Source organism: Lithobates pipiens, unplaced genomic scaffold (genome assembly GCF_037356315.1).
Source record: "Lithobates pipiens isolate NorthernLeopardFrog02 unplaced genomic scaffold, aLitPip1_a1.2 Scaffold_1, whole genome shotgun sequence".
NCBI classification, from domain to species: Eukaryota; Metazoa; Chordata; class Amphibia; order Anura; family Ranidae; genus Lithobates; species Lithobates pipiens.
In genome coordinates this window covers 6,245,429-6,272,882 of record NW_027507685.1, presented here as the reverse complement: position 1 = coordinate 6,272,882, position 27,454 = coordinate 6,245,429, and the positions used below count along the sequence as shown (strand labels likewise).

The following is a 27,454-nucleotide window of genomic DNA, read 5'->3' as shown; positions in this document are numbered from 1 at the left end:
TTTAGAAAGTAGACACCCCAAGCTATTTGCTGAGAGGCATGTTGAGTCCATGGAATATTTTATATTTTGCCACAAGTTGCGGGGAAATTACAAACTTTTTTTTTTTTTTTTTCACAAAGTTGTCACTAAATGATATATTGCTCACGCATGCCATGGGCATATGTGAAATGAAACCCCAAAATAAATTCTGCTGCTTCTCCTGAGTACGGGGATACCACATATGTGGGACTTTTTGGGAGCCTAGCCGCGTACGGGGCCCCGAAAACCAAGCACCGCCTTCAGGCTTTCTAAGGGCGTTACAGTTTTGAAGGCCATAAAATGCCAAGATGGCACAAACCCCCCCCCCCAAATGACCCCATTTTGGAAAGTAGACACCCCTAAATTTAGGGGTACACTAGTGAGACTAGGTAATAAATGGCGGGTGCCCTGAAACTATAAAAAAAATAACTAACCAATCAGCGTCACCTGTAACAGTTATATGGTGATCACTGGTGAAAGGGTTAACTAGGGGGCAATCAGGGGGCTTTATGCGGTAGTATATGGGGGTCCCTGGCGCTATAAAAAGCTGCGGCGAACCTAAATACCTACCTGCCTAACTAGCGTCACCTGTGACACTAATACAGCGATCAGAAAAACGATCGCTTATTAGGCTGGGTTCACACTGGAGCGATGCGGGAACGCCACGAATGCGCGGCGGGTTCCCGCATCACATGCCTCCCGGCGGCAGTTCACACTGCCCTATGCGAACTGCTGGGAGTGTCAGTGAAATGTTAATGACACCCCCAGATCAGTTCGCATATCGCAGTGCGATCTGCAAACTCGGATCGCATGGTGTGAACACCCATGCGATCCGATTCTGCTGCGGACCAAAAAAAGGGTCCCGTGCGAGTTTGCGGCGGGTGCGACACGAATTCAGCCATACTATCTGTATGGCTGAACTCGAATCGCACAGAGATCGGATGTGATTTGCACTGCAGTGCGGTGCGAATCACATCCGTTCTCATAAACCGCTGCAATGTGAACCCAGCCTTAGTGACACTGGCGACGGGGGGTGATCACGGGGTTAAACCTTTATTGGGGGGGTTAGGGGGGTACCTTAGAACTAAAGGGGGCTAACCCTAACTGCCCTAACAGTTATTACAGTCACAAATGACACCCGCCGGGTGATCAGGGGGTTAAACCTTTATTAGGTAATAAATGGCGGGTGCCCTGAAACTATAAAAAAAATAACTAACCAACCAGCGTCACCTGTAACAGTTATATGGTGATCACTGGTGAAAGGGTTAACTAGGGGGCAATCAGGGGGCTTTATGCGGTAGTATATGGGGGTCCCTGGCGCTATAAAAAGCTGCGGCGAACCTAAATACCTACCTGCCTAACTAGCGTCACCTGTGACACTAATACGGCGATCAGAAAAATGATCGCTTATTAGGCTGGGTTCACACTGGAGCGATGCGGAAACGCCACGAATCCGCGGCGGGTTCCCGCATCGCATGCCTCCCGGCGGCAGTTCACACTGCCCTATGCGAACTGCTGGGAGTGTCAGTGAAATGTTACTGACACCCCCAGATCAGTTCGCATATCGCAGTGCGATCTGCAAACTCGGATCGCATGGTGTGAACACCTATGCGATCCGATTCTGCTGCGGGCCAAAAAAAGGGTCCCGTGCGAATTTGCGGCGGGTGCGGCGGGTGCGGCGAATGGCTGAACTCGAATCGCACAGAGATCGGATGTGATTTGCACTGCAGTGCGGTGCGAATCACATTCGTTCTCATAAACCGCTGCAATGTGAACCCTGCCTTATGTGACACTGGCGACGGGGGGTGATCACGGGGTTAAACCTTTATTGGGGGGGTTAGGGGGGCACATTAGAACTAAAGGGGGCTAACCCTAACTGCCCTAACAGTTATTACAGTCACAAATGACACCAATGCAAAAAAAAAAAAAAAAAAAAAAAAAAAGCAATTGGTGTCACTGTGACTGGGGGGGGCAGGGGTAATTGGGGGGTGATCGGGGGGTAAAGGGGGGGTGTGAGTGTGCCTGGCATGTTCTACTGTGTAGTGTAGTGCTTGTGCAACTCACCGATGTTCTCTCCTCGGTGCCGGAACGAAAACTACCGACACGGAGGAGAGAATACATCACTTCCTCTCCTGTGTTTACATTACAGGAGAGGAAGTGATGTCACCGGACAATTTCATTCGCCGGGAGCGATCGCGAGGGGGTGGCCATGAATGAATGGCCGTCCCCTCGTCCGGGATCGCTCCCGAACGAATACCGACCGCCGCAGGCACCGGGCGGGGGCCCGATCGGGCCCCCGACCCGCGGGAGGCAAGGGACGTACATGTAAGCCCTTATGCCTGCCCGTGCCATTCTGCCGACGTACATCGGCGTGCGGCGGTCGGCAAATGGTTAAGTATAGTACAATACAATATATAAAAGTAATCCTTCAACAACTGTATCACTGAGTACACTGTCCACTCTATTCTTTCCTGACTTGAGCTGAGTGTGTACACAAGGAAGATTTTGTTTTGCATGTTAAAGAGGAACTGCAGTCTGCTCACATAATTTGTAATAAAAACATCTTTGCCATTCTGAAGCTTCCCTCCAACCACTTTGCATATTATTTTATATATACTGATTCTGTACTTGCTGCAGAAATCTTCCTCCACCGAGTCTGGCTGCATCCATTTTAACTGTGGGCAGCTGAAGCTGTTACCTGTTCACTTCCTGGATTTACATTGGACACACAGAGGCACACCTCCAGCTTTGAAGCTCTCATTGGCCCTCTTATGACTCACCCCCCCCCCCCCCCCCTCCTGGCAAACTCTCACAAAAGTGAGAGCTGTGCATGATGTCATAAGCCTAGGCTTTTTTCCCAGACAAGAAACAGGTAGTGGGCTGTATAAGATATAAACTAAGTTAAAACAACAAGGGCCGAGGATTTAATAGATGGAAAGATGAAAAAAATGACTAAAGTCCTGCTATAAATTTGTATACTTTTTTTGTATCTGAGTGAACCAGGGTATTCCCAATTAGCTGTTTTTTTTATTGTACAAAACTCAATAAAAAAAAATCTGAAAAAATAAATAACCCTACAATAGAATTATGGGAGAAGTCAATTACTTTTTTATGCAGGCACCAGGACTATCATCCTTGTCCTGCCTTCATTTGAAGGCAGTGGCGTAACTAGAACCTCCAGGGCCCCGGTGCAAGGAACCATGGAGGGCCCCCCTGACCTCCAGCCAGGGCTCTTCCCACTGATCCCAGGGGTAGCAGGACCTGGATAGCAGGGGGAACAAATCCCCTCCATTTCCCTCCTGCAGTCACTTAATGCCCATCAGAGAGACAGGAGGATAAGCAGACTTTTAGTGGCCACAGTAGAAAAATTGAGGGGATTTGTTCCTCTAAATGCCCCCTTCCCCCATCCAGGTGTTCATGGGCAATTGTGACCCCTGTAGTTACGCCCCTGGGATGAGTGGCAGTGGTGGTAGTGGGATTATTGACAGCAGTGGTGGTTGAGGAGGGATAGGATCAGTGGCATCCATGGTGGGGGATGGGATGAGTGGCAGAGGTGGGGAGGATGGAATCAGTGGCAGCGGTGGTGGTTTGGTGGGGATGGGATCAGTAGTAGCGGTGGTGGTGGGGGAATGGGATGAGTGTCAGTGGTGAGGGGGGGTGGGATCAGTGGCAAAGGGTTGTGGTTGGGGGGGTGGGATCAGTGATAGGGGGGTTGAATGGGATGAATGGCAGATGTGGAGGTGGGAATGAGATCAGTGGAAAGGGTGATGGTTGGGGGGTGGAGGGGGATGGAATGGGATGAGTGGCAGTAGTGGTGGGAGGATGGGATCTGTGGTGAGGGTGGTCGTTGGGGGGGAGGGGAATGGTATCAGTGGCAAGGATGGTGGTTGCAGGATGGGATCAGTGGCAGCAGCGGTCATGGTGGGGTGGATCAGTGACAGTAGTGGTCATCATGGGGTGGATCAGTGGTTGTGGTGGTTTGGGGGGTATTAGTGGTGTTGGTGGTGTGTGGGGGTATCAGTGGCAGTTGTGGTGGTGTGTGGGGGTATCAGTGGCAGTTGTGGTGGTGTGTGGGGGTATCAGTGGTGGTGTGGGGGGTATCGTGGCAGTGGTGGTGGTGTGTAGGGGTATCAGTGGCAGCAGTGGGGGTATCAGTGGCAGCAGTGGTGGTGTGGGGGTATCAGTGGCAGCAGTGGTGGTGTGGGGGTATCAGTGGCAGCAGTGGAGGGGGTATCAGTGCAGCAGTGGTGGTGCGGGGGGTATCAGTGGCAGCAGTGGTGGTGCGGGGGGTATCAGTGGCAGCAGTGGTGGTGCGGGGGGTATCAGTGGCAGCAGTGGTGGTCCGGGGGGTATCAGTGGCAGCAGTGGTGGTGCGGGGGGTATCAGTGGCAGCAGTGGAGGGGGTATCAGTGGCAGTAGTGGTGGTGCGGGGGGTATCAGTGGCAGCAGTAGTGGTGTGGAGGGGGTATCGGTGGCAGTAGTGGTGTGGAGGGGGTATCGGTGGCAGTAGTGGTGTGGAGGGGGTATCAGTGGCAGCAGTAGTGGTGTGGAGGGGTATCGGTGGCAGTAGTGGTGTGGAGGGGTATCGGTGGCAGTAGTGGTGTGGAGGGGGTATCGGTGGCAGTAGTGGTGTGGAGGGGGTATCGGTGGCAGTAGTGGTGTGGAGGGGGTATCGGTGGCAGTAGTGGTGTGGAGGGGTATCGGTGGCAGTAGTGGTGTGGAGGGGTATCGGTGGCAGTAGTGGTGTGGAGGGGTATCGGTGGCAGTAGTGGTGTGGAGGGGTATCGGTGGCAGTAGTGGTGTGGAGGGGTATCGGTGGCAGTAGTGGCAGTAATGGTGTGGAGGGGTATCAGTGGCAGTAGTGGTGTGGAGGGGGTATCAGTGGCAGTGTTGTTATTAAGTGATGGTGCCACTCACTTGCAGATCACTTCGTTCCTCCTCCTTGCTCGGTCTTGCTTGGGCGAGCAGAGAGGCTGGGCAGAGCCTGTGAGTGTAGGTGTGGCCGGAGAAGAGAAGATGGGCGGGGACTGTGAGTGAAGGTGTGGCCGGAGAAGAGAAGATGGGCGGGGACTGTGAGTGAAGGTGTGGCCGGAGAAGAGAAGATGGGCGGAGACTGTGAGTGAAGGTGTGGCCGGAGAAGAGAAGATGGGCGGAGACTGTGAGTGAAGGTGTGGCCGGAGAAGAGAAGATGGGCGGAGACTGTGCGGGCAGAGAGGATGGGCGAAGCGGACGGGGACTGTCCCCGTGGTGCTGGAGCAGAGGATGGGAGGGGAGGATGGGCGGAGCAGCTGGAAAGGGTGGGCGGAGCTTACCGGGACTCCGTGTAAATTACTATCTCCCGGGTGGCAGCGGGCCCCCCCACAGTGGCGGAACTCAAGGGCCCAGTCACAAATGCGACTGGTGCGACCGTGATAATTCCGCCACTGTTTGAAGGCTTGGTTGGAGTAATCCCGGCCATACACGGTTTGAATTTCGAAAGAATTTTGTTTTGAAAATCGTATATAAGAATTTTTGTATGAATTTCGTACCATTAGTGGGCTGCAGCAACAGCCAATTTTCGTGTGGAAATCAAATTTGAGGAATCGGACATGTTGGAAATTTTTTTAAAAACTAAACATTTTCTAATCAATGATGGGAGAATCGTGCGAGAAATGTAATAAGAAAAGAAAATTTACGGAGAGAAAAGAAGATTCCCGGCCACGAAAATTATTTTCTGTAGCAGCATCAGGTGAAATTGAAGGCTTGGTCGGCCGAATTTCGAAAATCAATGGCGGCATCATCGGATCACAAAAAAAAAGAATTTTCAGATTTTGAAAAGAAAATTTGTTTGAAATTCGACCGTGTATGGCCTGCATAAGAGTGATCTCGACCACACACGTCTGAAATTAAATTAGCTGTTTTCCTCATAGAGATGAGGTTCAGATTCACTGCTACAATTAGTTCAAAGTGAATCCTTCGAGTTTCAGATTTCTGGCCCAGACAATTTTTTTTTAAAACTATAATTTACTGCATGGCCTTCAATTTATGACCGCAAGCATAGGAGGACCAGTAAGGGGGCATTTGGATAAGCCAGCCCTCTCATTATAAAAGGTAAGGGAGAGGCACAGAGTGACCATAATATTGGAAGCTGCTGTAAGGAAAGCATAAGGAAAGCTGACAAACTGGTTGAGGATAGTGTCAGTTATAAAACTACTTTTATTTTGATAGCTAGCTCTTTTGACAGTCAATACTTTTGCTCTTTTTTTGTTCTCATTATTGGAAGATTTTTGTCTTTTATTGTATTGATAAGGATCTGTCCTGGGCTTTTGTTTCAGCGTGGTTGTTGTTTTTGGAGTCGTCATCTTTGGGGTTTTTTTCAGGCTGATGAAGCTTCTTTTTTTTTTTCCCTTTCTATTATTTTTTTTTGATTTTAAGGTTGGGGCGCTTAAAGTGCAGCATTTACATGTAATTGACCATCTGTTCTTAGAGCTGCCCTTTATTTGCTTCACACTGTAGCATCAATTATTAAAAAAGAAACTAAGTGCAAGAACTGCATGCTCCTAAACCAACCCCCCCCCCCATCCCATAGATAACATAAATGTTAGACTTACACCTGTTAGGCCTCATATCAACCCTCCCCAAAATCCCATAGATAACATAAAAGTTGGACATTTTAGGCCTCTTATGCCGCGTACACACGATCAGACTGTCCGGCGTACTTAGTCCGCCGAAACACATTTCAGCGGACAATTCGATCGTGTGTGGGCTTCAGCAGACTTTTCCAGCGTGAAGTCCGGCGGACTAAGAAAGTATTTTTGCACTCCAATCTTCCCGTCGGACTTGGGTTTCAGCGGACAATACGTTCGTCAGTATGCTAGTCCGGACTAAGAATGACGCATGCTCAGAAGCAAGTACGAAAAAGGAAGCTATTGGCTACTGGCTATTGAACTTCCTTTTTCTAGTCCCGTCGTACGTGCTGTACGTCATCGCGCTAGCAAACGCCGGACTTTCTGTGTGTCCGTGTGTGGCCAAGTCCGTTCGATAGAAAGTCCGCCGGATTATCCGTCGGATTGTATGTCGGACTAGGTACGCCAGACAATTCGATCGTGTGTACGCGGCATCAGACCTAATATCAAACCCCCCCACAATCCCATAGATAACATTAAAGGTAGACATACACCTGAAATAAGTTGGTCCACACTATCCCAGAAACACATTACTGTTATAGGTACCTCATCCCCTAATAATTCTGCAAATGTTGTATCCTAAGATAGGAAAGAAGGGGAGCAGGGGATTTTTATACGGTACAATTTGTAAAAAAACAGAGATTTCTTATAAAAGAATTCATAGCTTTACTATTTAGAAATGTATAAAAATATTTTGTAAAGACACAAATAGCAAATACATTCATTATACAAAAAAATACATGACATAGAGTATAGGGGATCCTGAAAGTGTTAGTTGCTGAGGCTGATCGTATTTCCTCCCGACATGTTTCGCGTTTGTGCTTCTTCAGGGGAGTATGCAACTAACAATAACATAAATGTAAAGAAAAAGTTTAAGAGTACAGAATGTACATATATGCCGTACAATTAAATACACATATAATACAGGACATTTTACTATGAAATTAGTCTCAATATGCTTAGTCCAAGGAGGTACAATGCTTACCCAGGTATTTACATTCCCAGCATCGCAACACACAAGCCAATAGATGGTGGAATAGGTGGCAGGAATTGTGGGACAGGATCAAGTGCTAAAAACATCCCAGCCCAATGAATTCTTTTATAAGAAATCTCTGTTTTTTTACAAATTGTACCGTATAAAAATCCCCTGCTCCCCTTCTTTCCTATCTTAGGATACAACATTTGTAGACATACACCTGTTTGGCCTAAAATCACTGCTGCTGGCTGATTTTACACTGCTGTATTCTATGCAGTATCCATTTTCTTGTAGTAATGCTCCTGCCTCTATGTATTTTTGTCTATATGTATAAATTTGGACCTAGCCTTGCTATTTAAATTTGTCCTGCTACTGGCCAATTTTACTCTACTGTGTCATCTGCGGTCTCTTAATTCTTGCAGTTAAACCCCTGCCTTACTCTTTGTCTCTTAGTACATTTCTGCCAATTCTCCCTCATCAGAATGTACTGTTGTTGGCCCATTTTACACCACTTTATCAATTGCAGTCTCTTAATTTGCAATGAGTGCTTGATAGAAATTGGCCAGCACATGGACAGTTTTGCATCAGTGAGGCCGCGTACACACGGGCGGACTGTTCGCCCAACCTTGTCCGCTGAACAGTGTTTGGGCGGACAGTCCGCTCGTGTGTGGGCTTTCAGCGGACAGTTTCAGCGGACAGTTGGACGGACAAAGTCTTTCGGAAATTCCGAAAAACTGTCCGCTGAAACTGTGTTTGAGCGAACAGTCCGCCCGTGTGTGGGCCTGTCCGCTGTACTTTCGAAATGAGCGGACTGTTCCCGCTCGGAAAGTCCGCCCATTTCGAGCGCGTGTACAGGTAGGCGGGGCCCGCGAAGGAGACGTCGCGGGCTCCGCCGCCTGGAATGGGCTTAAAGGGGAACCCCAACGCCGAAAAAAATCGGCGTGGGGGTTCCCCCCAAGTCCACACCAGACCCTTGTCCGAGCACGCTACCCGGCCGGCCAGGAAAGGGGGGCGAGCGAGCGCGCCCCCCCTCCTGAGCCGTACCAGGCCGCGTGCCCTCAACATGGGGGGTGCCTTGGGGAAGGGGGGGGCCGCGCGGCCCCCCCACCCCAAAGCACCTTGTCCCCATGTTGATGAGGACAAGGGCCTCTTCCCGACAACCCTGGCCGTTGGTTGTCGGGGTCTGCGGGCGGGGGGCTTATCGGAATCCGGGAGCCCCCTTTAAGAAGGGGGCCCCCGGATACCGGCCCCCCACCCTATGTGAATGAGTATGGGGTACAATGTACCCCTACCCATTCACCTGTGAAATAAAGTACAAATAAAAACACAACACAGGGGGAAAAAATATTTTATTGCACAGCCGGGGGTCTTCCGTCTTCGGGGGTCTTCTCGCCGGACTCCTCCGCTATGTGTGTGTAGCTCTTTTGCCAGCGGAGGAGTCCGGCTTTCTTCCTCCCCGCCGCCGGCCTCTTCTCCCGACTTCGGGGGTCTTGTCCCCCTCTTCGGTTCTTCTGCCGGGCCACCGCGCCTGGTCCGGTGGCCCGGTCTTCTGTCGCCGTCTTCCGTTCTTCTGTCGCCGCCTTCGGTTCTTCTGCCGGGCCACCGCGCCTTCTTGTAGCTCTTTTACAGGCGGTGGCCCGGTCTTCTGTCGCCGTCGCCGCCTTCCGTTCGTGTTCTTCTTCTTGTTCTTCTTGTTCTTCTCCTGGAGATGTTGACTCGACGAGCTCTCCGGCCGGAATGCCGGGGACGCGCTGTGCGGTCACTTATATAGTGACAATGGGGCGGGGTCACATGGTATATGTCACATGGGTTGGTCACATGGGTTGATGTCACATGGGGACTATGACATCGTAAGGGGGCGGGGTCACCACGTGACATCAACCCATGTGACATATACCATGTGACCCCGCCCCATTGTCACTATATAAGTCACAGCGCAGGGCGGCTCTGGCATTCCGGCCGGAGGGAGCGACGTGTCAACATCGCCTGGAGAAGAACAAGAAGAACAAGAAGAAGAACACGAACGGAAGGCGGCGACGGCGACAGAAGACCGGGCCACCGCCTGTAAAAGAGCTACAAGAAGGCGCGGTGGCCCGGCAGAAGAACCGAAGGCGGCGACAGAAGAACGGAAGACGGCGACAGAAGACCGGGCCACCGGACCAGGCGCGGTGGCCCGGCAGAAGAACCGAAGAGGGGGACAAGACCCCCGAAGTCGGGAGAAGAGGCCGGCGGCGGGGAGGAAGAAAGCCGGACTCCTCCGCTGGCAAAAGAGCTACACACACATAGCGGAGGAGTCCGGCGAGAAGACCCCCGAAGACGGAAGACCCCCGGCTGTGCAATAAAATATTTTTTCCCCCTGTGTTGTGTTTTTATTTGTACTTTATTTCACAGGTGAATGGGTAGGGGTACATTGTACCCCATACTCATTCACATAGGGTGGGGGGCCGGTATCCGGGGGCCCCCTTCTTAAAGGGGGCTCCCGGATTCCGATAAGCCCCCCGCCCGCAGACCCCGACAACCAACGGCCAGGGTTGTCGGGAAGAGGCCCTTGTCCTCATCAACATGGGGACAAGGTGCTTTGGGGTGGGGGGGCCGCGCGGCCCCCCCCTTCCCCAAGGCACCCCCCCATGTTGAGGGCACGCGGCCTGGTACGGCTCAGGAGGGGGGGCGCGCTCGCTCGCCCCCCTTTCCTGGCCGGCCGGGTAGCGTGCTCGGACAAGGGTCTGGTGTGGACTTGGGGGGAACCCCCACGCCGATTTTTTTCGGCGTTGGGGTTCCCCTTTAAGCCCATTCCAGGCGGCGGAGCCCGCGACGTCTCCTTCGCGGGCCCCGCCTACCTGTACACGCGCTCGAAATGGGCGGACTTGCCTCCGCCTTACGTGGGCGAGTCCGTTCATTTCAAAAGTTGAGCGAACTGTTTGCCCAACCTTGTTCGTCAAACAGTCCGCTCGTGTGTGGGCAAGTCCGCTCATGCAAATTTTGAGCGGACTGTTTGACAAACTGTTTGCCGAACAAGGTTGGGCAAACAGTCCGCGCGTGTGTACGCGGCCTGAGAACAGGGACAACCTCAGAAACCATCTGCTGATCAAAGTGGGCTATTACTACCCGATGACAGCAGCTAAAGCGACCCGATAAAAAGAAAGGGTGCTGCTGCTGTATGTGAGCCAAGGTAATTGTAAAAGAGAAAAAATAAATTCCAGTGCTAAATATGCGCTCCAGGGATGTCACCCTGTTCTGTAACACAATGTACAGGTTTAAGGTATTCCATAAGCACATTATATAAAGGATTTGTTTTAATGTTTACCTTAATCGAAAAAGACTCTCTCCCTGCTGTACACTGTTTAACCACTTGCCGACCAGCCGCCACAGTTGTACTGCGGCAGATTGGCACTGCCGGGCGAAACAACGTTATGTAACATCACTGCACGCTGTGGCCACTAGAGGCGCGCGCACCCCCGGAGCCGATGCGAGTGGCTAGCGCGTGCGACGACAGCCGGGCTCCCGCAATTGCTCATGACACACCAAGAACCGGGATCACACACAGATCCTGGTTCTCTGAGGGGAGAAGAGACTGATCGTGTGTTCTTACAATGTATGAACAGCGATCTGTCATCTCCCCTAGACAGTCCCATCCCCCCTTCAGTTAGAACACAGAGCGGGAACACAGTTAACGCCTTGATCGCCCCCTAGTGTTAACCCCTTCCCTGCCAGTGACATTTTTACAGTAAGTGCATCTTTATAGCACTGATCGCTGTATAAATGCCAATGGTCCCAAAAATATGTCAAAAGTGTCCGATGTGACCGCCATAATTATTATTATTATTCATGATTTATATAGCGCCAACAGTTTACGCAGCACTTTACAATGTATAGGGGGACAACACAATTACAAGTACAATACAAAAGGTACAGGAGGGTCCTGCTCGTAGAGCTTACATTCTAAAGGGAGGGAGTGGTGGTACAAAAGGTAATAGCATAATGTCGCAGTCCCGATAAAAATCGCAGATCGTCACCATTACTAGTAAAAAATAAGAGATAATAAACATGCTCTATCCCCTATTATGTAGATGCTATAACTTTTGCCCAAACCAATCAATATACGCTTATTACGATTATCATTACTAAAAATATGTAGAAGAATACATATCGGCCTAAACTGAGAAAAAAATATTTATTATATATATTTATTATAGCAAAAAGTACAAAATATTGTGTTTTTTTTTTCTTCAAAATTGACGCTCTTTTTTTTGTTCATAGCGCAAAAAATAAAAACCGCAGAGATGATCAAATACCACCAAAGGAAAGCTTTAAATACCAAAATTCAATAACAGGAATGCACCCCCCCCCCCCCCCAATAGACTTCATTGGAGTTTGCAGCTACGTTTTGGGTGCGCTGAATTTCCAACAGAATTCTTGGAGCCTTTGGCAAATAGAACCTGAGCAGATTCGCCCATCCCTAATAACTCACTCTTTGACAACTGCCTCTAATCCTGTTATGGTTTGCTTACTAAATGGGCAGCAGCAGCAGCGGCAGCAGCATGTGTCACATTTCTCTGGCTGACCTCTATACTACCTGTTCCTTATGCTCACCCATTCAAGCTCTGTTGCTTTCTCTCCTACTCTGCATGCGCATTACGACCTGCCATTTGGAGAGAAGAAACGGTTATAGTGACTGTCTAAAAAGTGTACAGTAGACTTTATTTTACTCTCTACAGCTTTATTTATTTTTTTTTATTCAGATCTTTTTTCTGCACTTGGCAGGGATTTTATACCTACAGAACCTCAGAATCCGGTTGTATCCCCATACAGCTGACTGCCGTGGCAGCCTTTGTGCATTCCAGTAGACCTACATTCTAGAACTTTGGTTTCCACGGAAACACTAACACTGTCGCCTGTTATTTCTCTAAATTGGTTTGGTAATACATTTCAGGTACAGCTCCCAATGATAACACATCAAGATAAGAATCCTTGTTTTCCAAAAACAATTTCAGCTAATTCTGATAAGATTTAAAGGGATTTTTTTAAAATAACAAACATGTTATACTTACCTCCACTGTGCAGCTCATTTTGCACAGAGTGGCCCTGAACCTGCTCTTCTGGGGTCCCTCTGCGGCTGTCTCTGCTTCCTCCCGCAGGTACTTCTCACATTCATGCGAGCTCCCTCGTATGGTGAGAAGCACCTGTGGGTGCGCTCCCGTGATACAGCCGGCGGCTACAGCCGCTCGCTGTATCACACGGCTCCGCCCCCCAGCGAGCCGCGTCATTGGATGTGACTGACAGCAGCACGAGCCAATGGCTACGCTGCTTTCAATCCATCCACTCCAGCCAATCAGCGGCCAGCCTGAGCAGCAAAGGACTTTCGAGGGGTCAGGTAAGTAAAACAGGGGGGGGGGGGGGGGCTGGGGGTGCCGGCAGTGTGCGATGTTTTTTCACCTTAATGCATAGAATGCATTAAGGTGAAAAAACATTTACCTTTACAACCCCTTTAAATAACAGAAGTTGGTATTTAAAATGAAACTGTTGAATACTACCAATGATTAATGTGCCTAAAATATTCTTCTAGAGGTATGTTAATCCAAAATAATATAAAGTCAAGCTTAGTATAGCATACAACTCTTAGCCCTTGTACACACGGTCGGACATTCTGACAACCAAATCCGTTGGATTTTGTCCGACGGATCTTGTCCGAAACTGTTGCATACACACGGTCGGACAAAGTTGTCGGAAAATCCGATCGTGCAGAACGTGATGACGTTATTTCGTTACGACGGGACTACGTTCAGGCTAGTAGCCAATAGCTTTGGTCTAGGAATTTGATCCGATCATGTGTAGAAAATTCCGATCGGACTTATGTTGTCGGAAAATTTTATAGCCCAGCTGGAAAACTTGGTCCGTCGGATACTCCGACGGAAACAGTCCGATGGTGCCCACACACTGTCGGATTATCCGACAACACGGTCCTATCGGACATTGTCCATCGGAATGTCCGACCGTGTGTACAAGGGCTTACAGGAGTGAATTTCCCTTCCTAGAGGTAGATTTCCTCTCACTTCCTGTTGTCTCCCTCTGTTTGTAAGTAGGATGTTTGTAACCTGGGCACCGCCTGTACCTAAAAATAAAGATATGGAGGCGTCCCTGGTTTGTGTCTCTGCATTTAGGCTTGATGGTGCTGCCAAACGGTGGTGTCGCATGCCCATTTTTACATATCAATACGCAAGAGCTCTATAGCTAGACACCTTCCTGTGTCTTCCTATTCTGCATTTAGGCCTTTTGATGCTTTAACTACTTGCTGACTGGCTCATGCAAATGGCGCGTTCCCGCGAAACCCCGTACGGGTGCGTCTTCCTCTTTAAGAGCTGCCGGGCCACCCGCGATTGCAGGAATGTGAGCTAGAACAGGGATTTGTGTGTATAAACACAGAAATCCCTGTTCTGTCAGTGGAGGGGAGACATATAGTTTGTTCCTAGTAAGTAGGAACAACGATATGTCTCCTACCCCAGTCAGTCCTATCCCCATACAGTTAGAAACACTAACTAGGGAACACATTTAACCCCTTGATCGCCCCCTAGTGTTAGAGTCAAATATGTTTTTAATATGTTTAACAAAATAAAATAACATAAACAATGACCAAATGTTCATTACAGAAGACAGTACAATGTAAAGCCCCATAAACACTATCAGATTTTCTGCTGATTTTTTCCTTCAGATTTACCAAAGCCATATAATATGAGGTCAAACCTTAGGAGTTTCAATGTGTATGCAATCAGGCAGGCCCGTGCACTACATGGTTTTGGTAAATCTGAAGACAAAATCAGAAGAAAATCTTATTGTGTGTATGGGGCTTAAGTCACGTATCCGGTGCACTTTAAGATACAATCCTGGGTGAAATACTAACATATAGCTATTTTTCAGGATCAAGAGGGTAAAACTGTTGCGTATTATAGAGACTAAAGCCCCATACACACTATCAGATTATCTGCTGAGTTTTTCCTTCAGATTTACCAAAACCATATAATATGAGGACAAACCTTAGGAGTTTCAATGTGTATGCAATCAGGCCGGCCCTTCTACTACATGGTTTTGGTAAATCTGAAGGAAAAACTCAGCAGATAATCTGATAGTGTGTATGGGGCTTTAGAGTTATAGTTGGGGAGTAAAACATCTGGGTGTGGAGTGAGGAGACATAGAAGTGGGGGAAAAGAAAGGAAGAGGAGAAAGAAAGAGGAGAGAAAGGGGAAGAGGAAAGGTATAAGAAGGGGGGGGGGTTTCAGGCATAGTGTAGGAGGGGAGAGGGTCAGAAGGGAATTGAGCAAACCTTGGTGCAACAAACCTGTGTGGTGGGATCAAGGGGTGTTTCCAGGTTGACAATGGGGAGCCAGCATAGCTTTCAGGGAGTCCGAGGTAGAGTAATTAATCTAGATGAGCCATAGGACCCTACATTTTTCAAAGGTGTCATTGTCTAGAGCTAGCATCTCTTCCATACGCATGATGTCATTGACCGTTGAGACCCATAAGGACAAAGGGGGGTGGTGGTTGTTTTCCAGAATGGGGGAATAAGCTGTCTGGCATCTGACAAGAAAAAGCGCAGAAAGGTGCGTTTTTGGGAGACTATGGAGCCTGGAAGCATGGATAATAAAGCTATCTCTGGGGTGGGTGTCAGTAGCCGACCATATAAGCTACTATATAAGGCAAAAACATACGACCAGAGGGGTTGTATGCCCTTATAGCTCCACCAAATGTGTAAATAGCTTCCCTCTGACGAGCCACATCTCCAACACAAGAGAGGTATCGATGGAAATATTTTATGTAGAGATTGAGGGTCCCTGTACCACCTGGAGAGGAGTTTAAAGTTTTTTTCCTGGGTATAGCAGGATTTAGAGGATTTGTGCGTAAAGTGGAATGACTTTTACCAGTCAATTAAAGAGAGTTCCCTTCCCAGGTCCGTGGACCACCTCCTGGTGTAAGAGGGGGGTTGATCATGTAGCAGTGTTGTAGTTTGTAGATAGTAGAGAGCAAGTGTCTGGGTGTTTATGAGAGCATAACTGTTCATATCCAGTCAGGGATCTATGGATTTGGGAAGAGGAAAATAAATCAGAGCAGAAGGAGGCTATACGAAGGGCTGGGAGCTAGTTGCCCTTGTCTATCGGTACAACAGGGGTACCTGAGGTGGGATTCACAAATTAACCCGCTACAGGCCAGTTAGAGCGTGAATATGGGCCTACCATATTGGATCCTATTCCCTGAGGTAGCACAGGGTGGTCAAACAATGATGTGAGGGGCAAGGGGTCTGTGGATAGAAGCAATGACAGTCCTTTTTTGTACCATAAATGTAAGGCAGGGGTTGTTAAAAGGGAGGAGGAGGAAAGTAAATGTAACGTCTGCCAGTAGCCCCAAAGTAGGGCCCGAAGGTCGAAAGGTCTTGTTCTACCATGGTGGATGCTTTGGGGATGGGGAGAGGGAACCATTCCAGGATCCAAGACAAAAGTGCAGCCCTGTGGTATAGTTCGAAGTCTGGGAGGCCCACCCCACCTTGAGTTTTGGGGTACGTAAGCAGGGTGTGGAGGATGTGGGACAGGCCTTGGTGCCAGCTGAAATGTATGCACATAGAGCGCAAGGAGCTGAAAGAGCGTTTAGGGAAGGTAAACCAGGGTAGTGGGGATGAGTTCCAGGTATCCAGTTCCTTCCTAAGCTGGGTCAGTAAAAGGGAGGTAATTAAGGGTAGAGAGGTTCGACAGGTTGGAGGGAATCATTATCCCTAAATAAGAGATGCCTCTGGATCCCCATTGGAACAGGAAGTTAGCCCGTACTAGAGCGAGAGTAGTGGGTGATAAAGAGATATTAAGGTCATCCATCTTAGACATGCTTAATTTGAAGCAACCTGTGGAATTCATGCATCAATGAGGGTAGGGACGTGTGTGGTTGCTGGGTGTAGACCAGGAGATCATCCGCATAAAGTGAAAGTTTGTGGTCGGAGGAGGGTGTCTGGATCCCCACTATAGATTTTTGTCTGATGGCCCTAGCCAGGTGTTCTATTACGAGGACAAAGAGTAGGGGAGATAGGGGGCATCCCTGGCGGGTACCATTAGAGAGATGACCGTATGCAGAATGACGACCTGGAAGTGGTTCTGTTATCCTGACTGGGTGCCATATGACGTCCAGCAGGATAACATGGGGGCACGCAGTCTGACACCCGCATCTCCGATCATAATAAGAAGCCTCTGTCAAAGGCTTCCTACCACGTGATCATCTGTGACCAATCACAGCTGATCATCGCATGAACCAGGAAGTGTAGGCAAACGGCATTCCTCAATATTCGAGCTGACAGGGAGAGCCGATCGGCAGCTCTCCCTGTCGGGGGGGGTCTGTGCTAATAATCAGCACATTGATTATCAGCACAGCCCCCTCAAATGTACAAATCACCTGCCAACCAGTGCCCAGCAATGTAAAGACAATAAATTCTGCCAGTGCCCCTCAAAGTGCCTGTCAGTACTTATCAGTACCTCATCATCAGTGCCACCTGTCAGTGCCCATCAGTGCCACCTATCAGTGCTCATCAATTCTACATATCGGTGCCTCCTCATCAGTGCTCGTCAGTGAAGGGGAAAACAAAATTTTATGACAGAAAATAAAGAAACATCATTTTTTCCCCCATAATTTTGGTCTTTTTTAGTTTGTTTAGCAGAAAATAAAAACTGCAGATGTGATCAAATACCACCAAAAGAAAGCTCTATTTGTGGGAAGAAAATTATAAAAAATTAGTTTAAGTACAGTGTTACATGACCGCGCAATTGTCATACAAAGTGTGACAGCGCTGAAAGCTGAAAATTGTCCTGGACAGGAAGGGGGGATGGGGGGCGTAAGTGCCTGGTATTGAAGTGGTTAAGCAGCATGAGAGACCATGTGCCTTATAATAAATAAAAAAATGTCCTCAGGTTTGCCAAGAATTACATTACAGTGTAACTCCACTTTTGTTGAGAAAAAAGCATTCCCCCCTGGGTGATGTATGTACATTGCAAGGATTATAACAACCTTTGTTGCAGATTCCTACATTTTGTTATTCTGAAGAAATCCCTGTTTGTTCCTCTGTGCCCATGTGGTGAGTAGGTCTAATAGGAGTTGCTGCTGGGCCTGCATCCCTTTAGACATGTTCCTATTGGGAGTATCTCACCAAAAATTACATTTTTGTTGCAGGGGATGCCCAAAATCTGACTTGTATCTTAGGCAGACATCTGGACAAAATCGGTGAGCCAATCACACAAGCAGGAAATTGTGTTTCTGGGGAGTGGTCAGTACACATTCTGTGTACAGAACAACTCCAGGTAGCCATATTGCATTACATTTTCAGAAAATTACAGTGGCTACAGATTGAAAAGGAAAGGTCATTTTTAATAACACACAATTACAATATGACTCGTGTCACAATTGCACACGCTATATTATTTTTTTCTTTATTTGCTATTTTTTTTCCCCCATGAAAGTGGCGTTACGCGGTAAGCTGCCTCCTCCCAGCCACAAACTATGCCAGGGATTTGGGAGGCATGAAACCCACATCTGAAAGACTGACTCATGCCATCTTCAGCCTCAATGCCCCACAGCTAACATACTCTTGCTCTTTCTCCTCCCCCTGTGCATACTGTGCACAGGGGGAGGACAAAGGATGGATGGTGTGTACACAGAGTGGGCCCTGATATGAGAAAATCCTCCTCTTCCTCCTGCTGCTCTCCCTTGAGTGCCCTGTCCATGATGCCAGGCAGTACATGCTCTAAGACCCCTTTATCACCGAGCCGTCAGCGGTAAAGTGGCACTATTTTTAGCACCTCTTAACTGTCGCTATTCGGCCGCTAGCGGAGTGGTTTTATCTGCCCCGGTAGGGGCCAAAAAGGGGTTAAATCTGCCCGCAAAACGCAGCCGGATTTGCTGGCAGGACTTTTTGCGACGCCCTGCCAGCGCACCACTCCAGTCTGAAAGTCCTCAGGCTTTCACACTGGAGTGAATGGAGCCGCATTTTTTAGTGCTGTAGCGCCTGAAAAACGCCGGCACTGTGAAAGGGGGTCTAACAGGAACACAGTTTGTACAGTGCCACTGATGCATGTATTGTCACTGTTTGCAGGCAGGTGGCATTCCTGCTGAATTTCGCATTGGCTAAACACTGACTGGATAAGACTACTGGAAATGGATTCAAACTGGATTCCCAGAACAACTTGTAACCCAGGGTACCCATCCAGGAACAGCTGCATCACCAGATTGAGCACATGGGCCTGGCAGGACATGCGTGTTCTCTTTCTCTGCTGTAAAGTGGACAGCAGGTTGGTGCCATTATCACAGATCAGTGGTCCTGGCTCAAGTTAACATGGGATTAACCACCTCTGAGCCTACCCCCGCAGAGCTGAAAGAATCTCTACCCCAGCACTGCATGGCATCTTTTAGCTTGAATTGTTTCAAAGACTCTTAAATGCTTGGGGGAACTGGTAGTGCAGAGGAAGACTTGGCAGTGGAGGACATCAAGAAGCAGGAGGTGGGGTGGACAGAAGGAGAGGGATCGCGCACGCGCGCGGGCCTGCGCAGCGGCACAATCCCAATGCGCTCATGTCACCCGAACACGGCACATCTGAAATTGGCAGAAGGGCTCTGTAATTGGCCCTACTGATCACGATGGCCGTGTCCAATCACAGCCATCATGTGATGTAATCAGAGAGCTGGTTGCTAGGCGATCGGCTCTCCTCTCCTCACACATTAGTTGTCGGTGAGGAGAGCGAATCGCTGCAGCCGGCTAGTGATCAGTGTGTACGAGCTGTTTTTTTTACAGCTTTTTACACGCTGATCACGAGCATAGTAAAACACAATGTCCCAAAACACATTTCCCAAAAACACATGTCCCCACATAGTAAAAACACATGTCCCCCACACATGTCCCAGTAAAATCACATGTCCCAATGATTATCTGTACACATATGTCCATGATCATTTGCGTACATCTGTCCCGTTTTCACACGAACCAATTATTATACACTTAAAGCGGAGGTCCACCCTAAAGTGGACCTTCCGCTCGTCGGAACTCTCCCCCCCTCCGGCGCCACAATTGGCACCTTTCAGGGGGGAGGGGGGTGCAGGTACCTGTACAGTACAGGTATCTGCACCCACTTCCGGGATAGCTCTCTGCGGAAAGGGGCGTAGATTACGCCCCTTTCCGCAAGTGCCCGCCCCTTTCCGCAAGTGCCCCGCTGCCTGCTGGGAAACACACAGATCCCAAAGGCAGCGGGGACCGTCCTTATTGTGCAGCACGACTCGCGCATGCGCAGTAGGGAACCAGGAAATTAAGCCGAAAGGCTCCACTTCCTGATTCCCATACCCAAGATGGCGGCGGCAGCACCCGAGAGACGATCTAGAGATCGGCTTTGGGTGCCGACATCGCGGGCGCGCTGGACAGGTAAGTGTCACTATTTTAAAAGTCAGCAGCTGCTGCATTTGTAGCTGCTGGTTTAAAAAAAAAAAAAACGCGGAGTCCCGGCGGACTCCCGCTTTAACAGGGTTTTTGTTTTTGTTTTGTTTTTACCAAAGACATGTAGCAAAATACATTTTGGCTTAAATTTATGACAAAATTAGATTTTATTGACTTTCTTTTAAAATAGAATAAAGAAAATATTGTTTTTTTTTTCCAAATTTATGCTCTTTTTTCGCAAAAAATTAAAAATGGAGTCGTCAATAAATACCATCAAAAGAAAGCTCGATTTGTGAGAATAAAATTATAAAAGTTTCATTTGGGTACAGTGTAGCATGACCGCGCAATTGTCATTGAAAATGAGAGAGCCCTGAAAGCTGAAAATTGGCCTGGGAAGGAAGGGGGTGAATGTGCCCTGTATTGAAGTGGTTAAATTGAGAAAAAAAAAAAAAAAGAAAGCATTCTACAAAACATACTGGAGAATATAAAATTGTAAAAAATGTATAAAATAAAAAAAATAAAAAAAACTGACACGTGCCACTGTTGCAACAATAAAAAAAGTATTGTTAATCGTTAAGTACTTGAAAAAAGTATCGGTACTTATACTCAGTCTTAAAAAAGTGGTATTGGTGCAACCCTACCCTCTATGTATACAGGTGCCAGCCGCACCCTCTAGGAATAACACCCCCCCCCTATAAATGTACACACCAGCCCCTATCTATAACACCCCCCCTATAAAGTACACACCAGCCCCTATCTATAACACCCCCCCTATAAAGTACACACCAGCCCCTATCTATAACACCCCCCCCCTATAAAGTACACACCAGCCCCTATCTATAACACCCCCCCCCTATAAAGTACACACCAGCCCCTATCTATAACACCCCCCCCTATAAAGTACACACCAGCCCCTATCTATAACACCACCCCCCCCCCTATAAAGTACACACCAGCCCCTATCTATAACACCCCCCTATAAAGTACACCCCCCCTATCTATAACACCCCCCTATAAAGTACACACCAGCCCCTATCTATAACACCCCCATATAATGTAAACACCAGTCACTATATATAACAGCCCCTATATAATGTACACACCAGTCTGTATCTATAATGTACACACCAGTCCGTATCTATAATATACACACCAGTCCCTATATATAACGCCCCCTATATAATGTACACAACAGTCCCCTATCTATAATGTACATACCAGTCCCTATATATAACACCCCCTATATAATGTACACACTAGTCCCCTATCTATAATGTACACACCAATCACTATAACACCCCCTATATAATGTACACACCAGTCCCTATATATATCACCCCCTATATAATGTACACACCGGTCCGTATCTATAATGTACACACCAGTGCCTATAACGCCCCCATATAATGTACACAACAGTACCCTATCTATAATGTACAGACCAGTCCCTATATATAACACCCCCTATATAATGTACACACCAGTCTGTATCTATAATGTACACACCAATCCCTATATATAACACCCCCTATATAATGTACACACCAGTCCGTATCTATAATGTACACACCAATCCCTATATATAACACCCCCCATATAATGTACACACCAGTCCCTATATATATATCACCCCCTATATAATGTACACACCAGTCCCTATATATAACACCCCCTATATAATGTACACACCAGTCCCTATATATATATCACCCCCCTATATAATGTACACACCAGTCCCTATATATATCACCCCCTATATAATGTACACACCAGTCCCTATATATAACACCCCCTATATAATGTACACACCAGTCCCTATATATATATATTTATATCACCCCTATATAATGTACACACCAGTCCCTATATATAACACCCCCTACATAATGTACACACCAGTCCCTATATATATCACCCCCTATATAATGTACACACCAGTCCCTATATATATCACCCCCTATATAATGTACACACCAGTCCCTATAACACCCCCTATATAATGTACACACCAGTCCCTATATATATATATATATATATCACCCCTATATAATGTACACACCAGTCCCTATATATAACACCCCCTATATAATGTACAGACCAGTCCCTATATATATCACCCCCCTATATAATGTACACACCAGTCCCTATATATAACGCCCCCTATATAATGTACGCAACAGTCCCCTATCTATAACGTACAGACCAGTCCCTATATATAACACCCCCTATATAATGTACACACCAGTCCCTATATATATATATATATATATATATATCACCCCCTATATAATGTACACACCAGTCCCTATATATAACACCCCCTATATAATGTACACACCAGTCCCTATATATATATATATATCACCCCTATATAATGTACACCAGTCCCTATATATAACACCCCCTATATAATGTACACACCAGTCCCTATATATATATATCACCCCCTATATAATGTACACACCAGTCCCTATATATAATGTACACAACAGTCCCCTATCTATAACGTACAGACCAGTCCCTATATATAGCACCCCCTATATAATGTACAGTCCAGTCCCTATCTATATCACCCCTATATAATGTACACACCAGTCCCTATATATATATATATATCTATCTATCTATCACCCCCTATATAATGTACACACCAGTCCCTATATATATATATATCACCCCTATATAATGTACACACCAGTCCCTGTATATATCACCCCCTATATAATGTACACACCAGCCCCTGACCCTGTCCCTATCTATAATGTACACACCAGCCCCCTATCTATAATGTACACACCAATCGGATCCCGCGCACAGCTCTAATATCGCGACTGTTGGTGGGGCGGTGATGTCAGCGGTCACGTGGTTGGAGGGGGCCGGCAGGAAGAAGGAGGGCGGGGTGGGGACAGGAGATGGTGAGCAGATCGGGTTAGACAACCATGGAGCACATCTCCACCCCAAAGGTGAGCAGCAGACAGCGGTGTGATTGTACTTCTAGTGATCAATAAAGTTCTCTCCACTTCTCTGTGTGCATTGTGATTGCTGCGAGCCGTGCCTGCCTCGGGATGGATGGATGGTGCTCGTGTCCGGGGGACAGCAGTGATGGGATGCATTGAGGGAAGTGGAATGGGGGGTTAAAGATGACAGGGGGGGAGGTCATAGGACAGATTAGATCGAGAAGGATCGGGGTTCATACAGTGGGGAGGAGTAATGGGGTATATAGGAGTGGGGGACCAGTAATGGCACACATTGGAGTAATGGGTTGCATTGGGAAAAGGGCTTGTAGGGGATGGGGGGCGGGGTCATAGGTCTCATTGGATAAGGTGTTATGAGGACAGGTGTAATTGGGTAACGTGATGGAGTGAGAGGTCTCATTGGATAAGTTGTGATGGGGACAGGGGTGATGGGTCACGTTGGATAAGGTGTGATGGGGACAGGGGCGATGGGTCACGTTGGATAAGGTGTGATGGGGACAGGGGTGATGGGTCACGTTGGATAAGGTGTGATGGGGACAGGGGTGATGGGTCACGTTGGATAAGGTGTGATGGGGACAGGGGTGATGGGTCACGTTGGATAAGGTGTGATGGGGACAGGGGTGATGGGTCACGTTGGATAAGGTGTGATGGGTCACGTTGGATAAGGTGTGATGGGTCACGTTGGATAAGGTGTGATGGGGACAGGTGTGATGCGTCACGTTGGATAAGGTGTGATGAGGACAGGTGTGATGCGTCACGTTGGATAAGGTGTGATGAGGACAGGGGTGATGGGTCACGTTGGATAAGGTGTGATGAGGACAGGGGTGATGGGTCACGTTGGATGAGGTGTAATGAGGACAGGGGTGATGGGTCACGTTGGATAAGGTGTGATGGGGACAGGGGTGATGGGTCACGTTGGATAAGGTGTGATGGGTCACGTTGGATAAGGTGTGATGAGGACAGGGGCGATGGGTCACGTTGCATAAGGTGTGATGAGGACAGGGGCGATGGGTCACGTTGGATAAGGTGTGATGGGGACAGGGGTGATGGGTCACGTTGGATAAGGTGTGATGGGGACAGGGGTGATGGGTCACGTTGGATAAGGTGTGATGGGGACAGGGGTGATGGGTCACGTTGGATAAGGTGTGATGGGTCACGTTGGATAAGGTGTGATGGGTCACGTTGGATAAGGTGTGATGGGGACAGGTGTGATGCGTCACGTTGGATAAGGTGTGATGAGGACAGGTGTGATGCGTCACGTTGGATAAGGTGTGATGAGGACAGGGGTGATGGGTCACGTTGGATAAGGTGTGATGAGGACAGGGGTGATGGGTCACGTTGGATGAGGTGTAATGAGGACAGGGGTGATGGGTCACGTTGGATAAGGTGTGATGGGGACAGGGGTGATGGGTCACGTTGGATAAGGTGTGATGGGTCACGTTGGATAAGGTGTGATGAGGACAGGGGCGATGGGTCACGTTGCATAAGGTGTGATGAGGACAGGGGTGATGGGTCACGTTGCATAAGGTGTGATGAAGACAGGGGTGATGGGTCACGTTGGATAAGGTGTGCTGGGTCACGATGGATAAGGTGTGATGAAGACAGGGGTGATGGGTCACGTTGGATAAGGTGTGATGGGGACAGGGGCGAATGGTCAGGTTGGATAAGGTGTGATGGGGACAGGGGCGAATGGTCAGGTTGGATAAGGTGTGATGGGGACAGGGGCGATGGGTCACGTTGGATAAGGTGTGATGAGGACAGGGGCGATGGGTCACGTTGGATAAGGTGTGATGGGGACAGGGGTGATGGGTCAGGTTGGATAAGGTGTGATGAAGACAGGGGTGATGGGTCACGTTGGATAAGGTGTGAGGGGGACAGGGGTGATGGGTCACGTTGGATAAGGTGTGATGGGGACAGGGGTGATGGGTCACGTTGGATAAGGTGTGATGGGGACAGGGGTGATGGGTCACGTTGGATAAGGTGTGATGGGTCACGTTGGATAAGGTGTGATGGGTCACGTTGGATAAGGTGTGATGGGGACAGGTGTGATGCGTCACGTTGGATAAGGTGTGATGAGGACAGGTGTGATGCGTCACGTTGGATAAGGTGTGATGAGGACAGGGGTGATGGGTCACGTTGGATAAGGTGTGATGAGGACAGGGGTGATGGGTCACGTTGGATGAGGTGTAATGAGGACAGGGGTGATGGGTCACGTTGGATAAGGTGTGATGGGGACAGGGGTGATGGGTCACGTTGGATAAGGTGTGATGGGTCACGTTGGATAAGGTGTGATGGGTCACGTTGGATAAGGTGTGATGAGGACAGGGGCGATGGGTCACGTTGCATAAGGTGTGATGAGGACAGGGGTGATGGGTCACGTTGCATAAGGTGTGATGAAGACAGGGGTGATGGGTCACGTTGGATAAGGTGTGCTGGGTCACGATGGATAAGGTGTGATGAAGACAGGGGTGATGGGTCACGTTGGATAAGGTGTGATGGGGACAGGGGCGAATGGTCAGGTTGGATAAGGTGTGATGGGGACAGGGGCGAATGGTCAGGTTGGATAAGGTGTGATGGGGACAGGGGCGATGGGTCACGTTGGATAAGGTGTGATGAGGACAGGGGCGATGGGTCACGTTGGATAAGGTGTGATGAGGACAGGGGCGATGGGTCACGTTGGATAAGGTGTGATGGGGACAGGGGTGATGGGTCAGGTTGGATAAGGTGTGATGAAGACAGGGGTGATGGGTCACGTTGGATAAGGTGTGATGGGGACAGGGGTGATGGGTCACGTTGGATAAGGTGTGATGGGGACAGGGGCGATGGGTCAGGTTGGATAAGGTGTGATGGGGACAGGGGTGATGGGTCACGTTGGCTAAGGTGTGATGGGGACAGGGGTGATGGGTCACGTTGGATAAGGTGTGATGAAGACAGGGGTGATGGGTCACGTTGGATAAGGTGTGATGGGTCACGTTGGATAAGGTGTGATGGGGACAGGGGTGATGGGTCACGTTGGATAAGGTGTGATGGGGACAGGGGTGATGGGTCACGTTGGATAAGGTGTGATGGGGACAGGGGCGATGGGTCAGGTTGGATAAGGTGTGATGGGGACAGGGGTGATGGGTCAGGTTGGATAAGGTGTGATGGGGACAGGGGTGATGGGTCACGTTGGATAAGGTGTGATGAAGACAGGGGTGATGGGTCACGTTGGATAAGGTGTGATGGGTCACGTTGGATAAGGTGTGATGGGGACAGGGGTGATGGGTCACGTTGGATAAGGTGTGATGGGGACAGGGGTGATGGGTCACGTTGGATAAGGTGTGATGAAGACAGGGGTGATGGGTCACGTTGGATAAGGTGTGATGGGTCACGTTGGATAAGGTGTGATGGGTCACGTTGGATAAGGTGTGATGGGTCACGTTGGATAAGGTGTGATGGGTCACGTTGGATAAGGTGTGATGAAGACAGGGGTGATGGGTCACGTTGGATAAGGTGTGATGGGGACAGGGGCGAATGGTCAGGTTGGATAAGGTGTGATGGGGACAGGGGCGATGGGTCACGTTGGATAAGGTGTGATGAGGACAGGGGCGATGGGTCACGTTGGATAAGGTGTGATGGGGACAGGGGTGATGGGTCAGGTTGGATAAGGTGTGATGGGGACAGGGGCGATGGGTCAGGTTGGATAAGGTGTGATGGGGACAGGGGCGATGGGTCAGGTTGGATAAGGTGTGATGGGGACAGGGGCGATGGGTCAGGTTGGATAAGGTGTGATGGGGACAGGGGCGATGGGTCAGGTTGGATAAGGTGTGATGGGGACAGGGGCGATGGGTCACGTTGGATAAGGTGTGATAGGGACAGGGGTGATGGGTCACGTTGGATAAGGTGTGATGAGGACAGGGGCGATGGGTCACGTTGGATAAGGTGTGATGAAGACAGGTGTGATGGGTCACGTTGGATAAGGTGTGATGGGTCACGTTGGATAAGGTGTGATGAGGACAGGTGTGATGGGTCACGTTGGATAAGGTGTGATGAAGACAGGGGTGATGGGTCACGTTGGATAAGTTGTGATGGGGACAGGGGTGATGGGTCACGTTGGATAAGTTGTGATGGGGACAGGGGTGATGGGTCACGTTGGATAAGGTGTGATGAGGACAGGGGTGATGGGTCAGGTTGGATAAGGTGTGATGGAGACAGGGGTGATGGGTCACGTTGGATAAGGTGTGATGAAGACAGGGGCGATGGGTCAGGTTGGATAAGGTGTGATGGGGACAGGGGCGATGGGTCACGTTGGATAAGGTGTGATGGGGACAGGGGCGATGGGTCACGTTGGATAAGGTGTGATGAGGACAGGGGCGATGGGTCACGTTGGATATGGTGTGAT

At 48.8% G+C, this 27,454-nt stretch overlaps 1 protein-coding gene across 2 annotated transcripts in view; it reads left to right on the top strand.

The window, feature by feature from the left end:
- The first annotated feature begins 22,970 nt into the window (after nt 1–22,970).
- The window catches only part of MTMR8 (myotubularin related protein 8), a 74,116-nt gene continuing 69,632 nt past the window's right edge, over nt 22,971–27,454 (top strand). For both annotated transcript variants that reach the window (XM_077475982.1, XM_077475898.1), the window contains exon 1: nt 22,971–23,061. In XM_077475982.1, the coding sequence (XP_077332108.1) occupies nt 23,038–23,061 (24 nt within the window). In that variant the 5' untranslated portion in view covers nt 22,971–23,037. The remainder of the gene's footprint in view (nt 23,062–27,454) is intronic.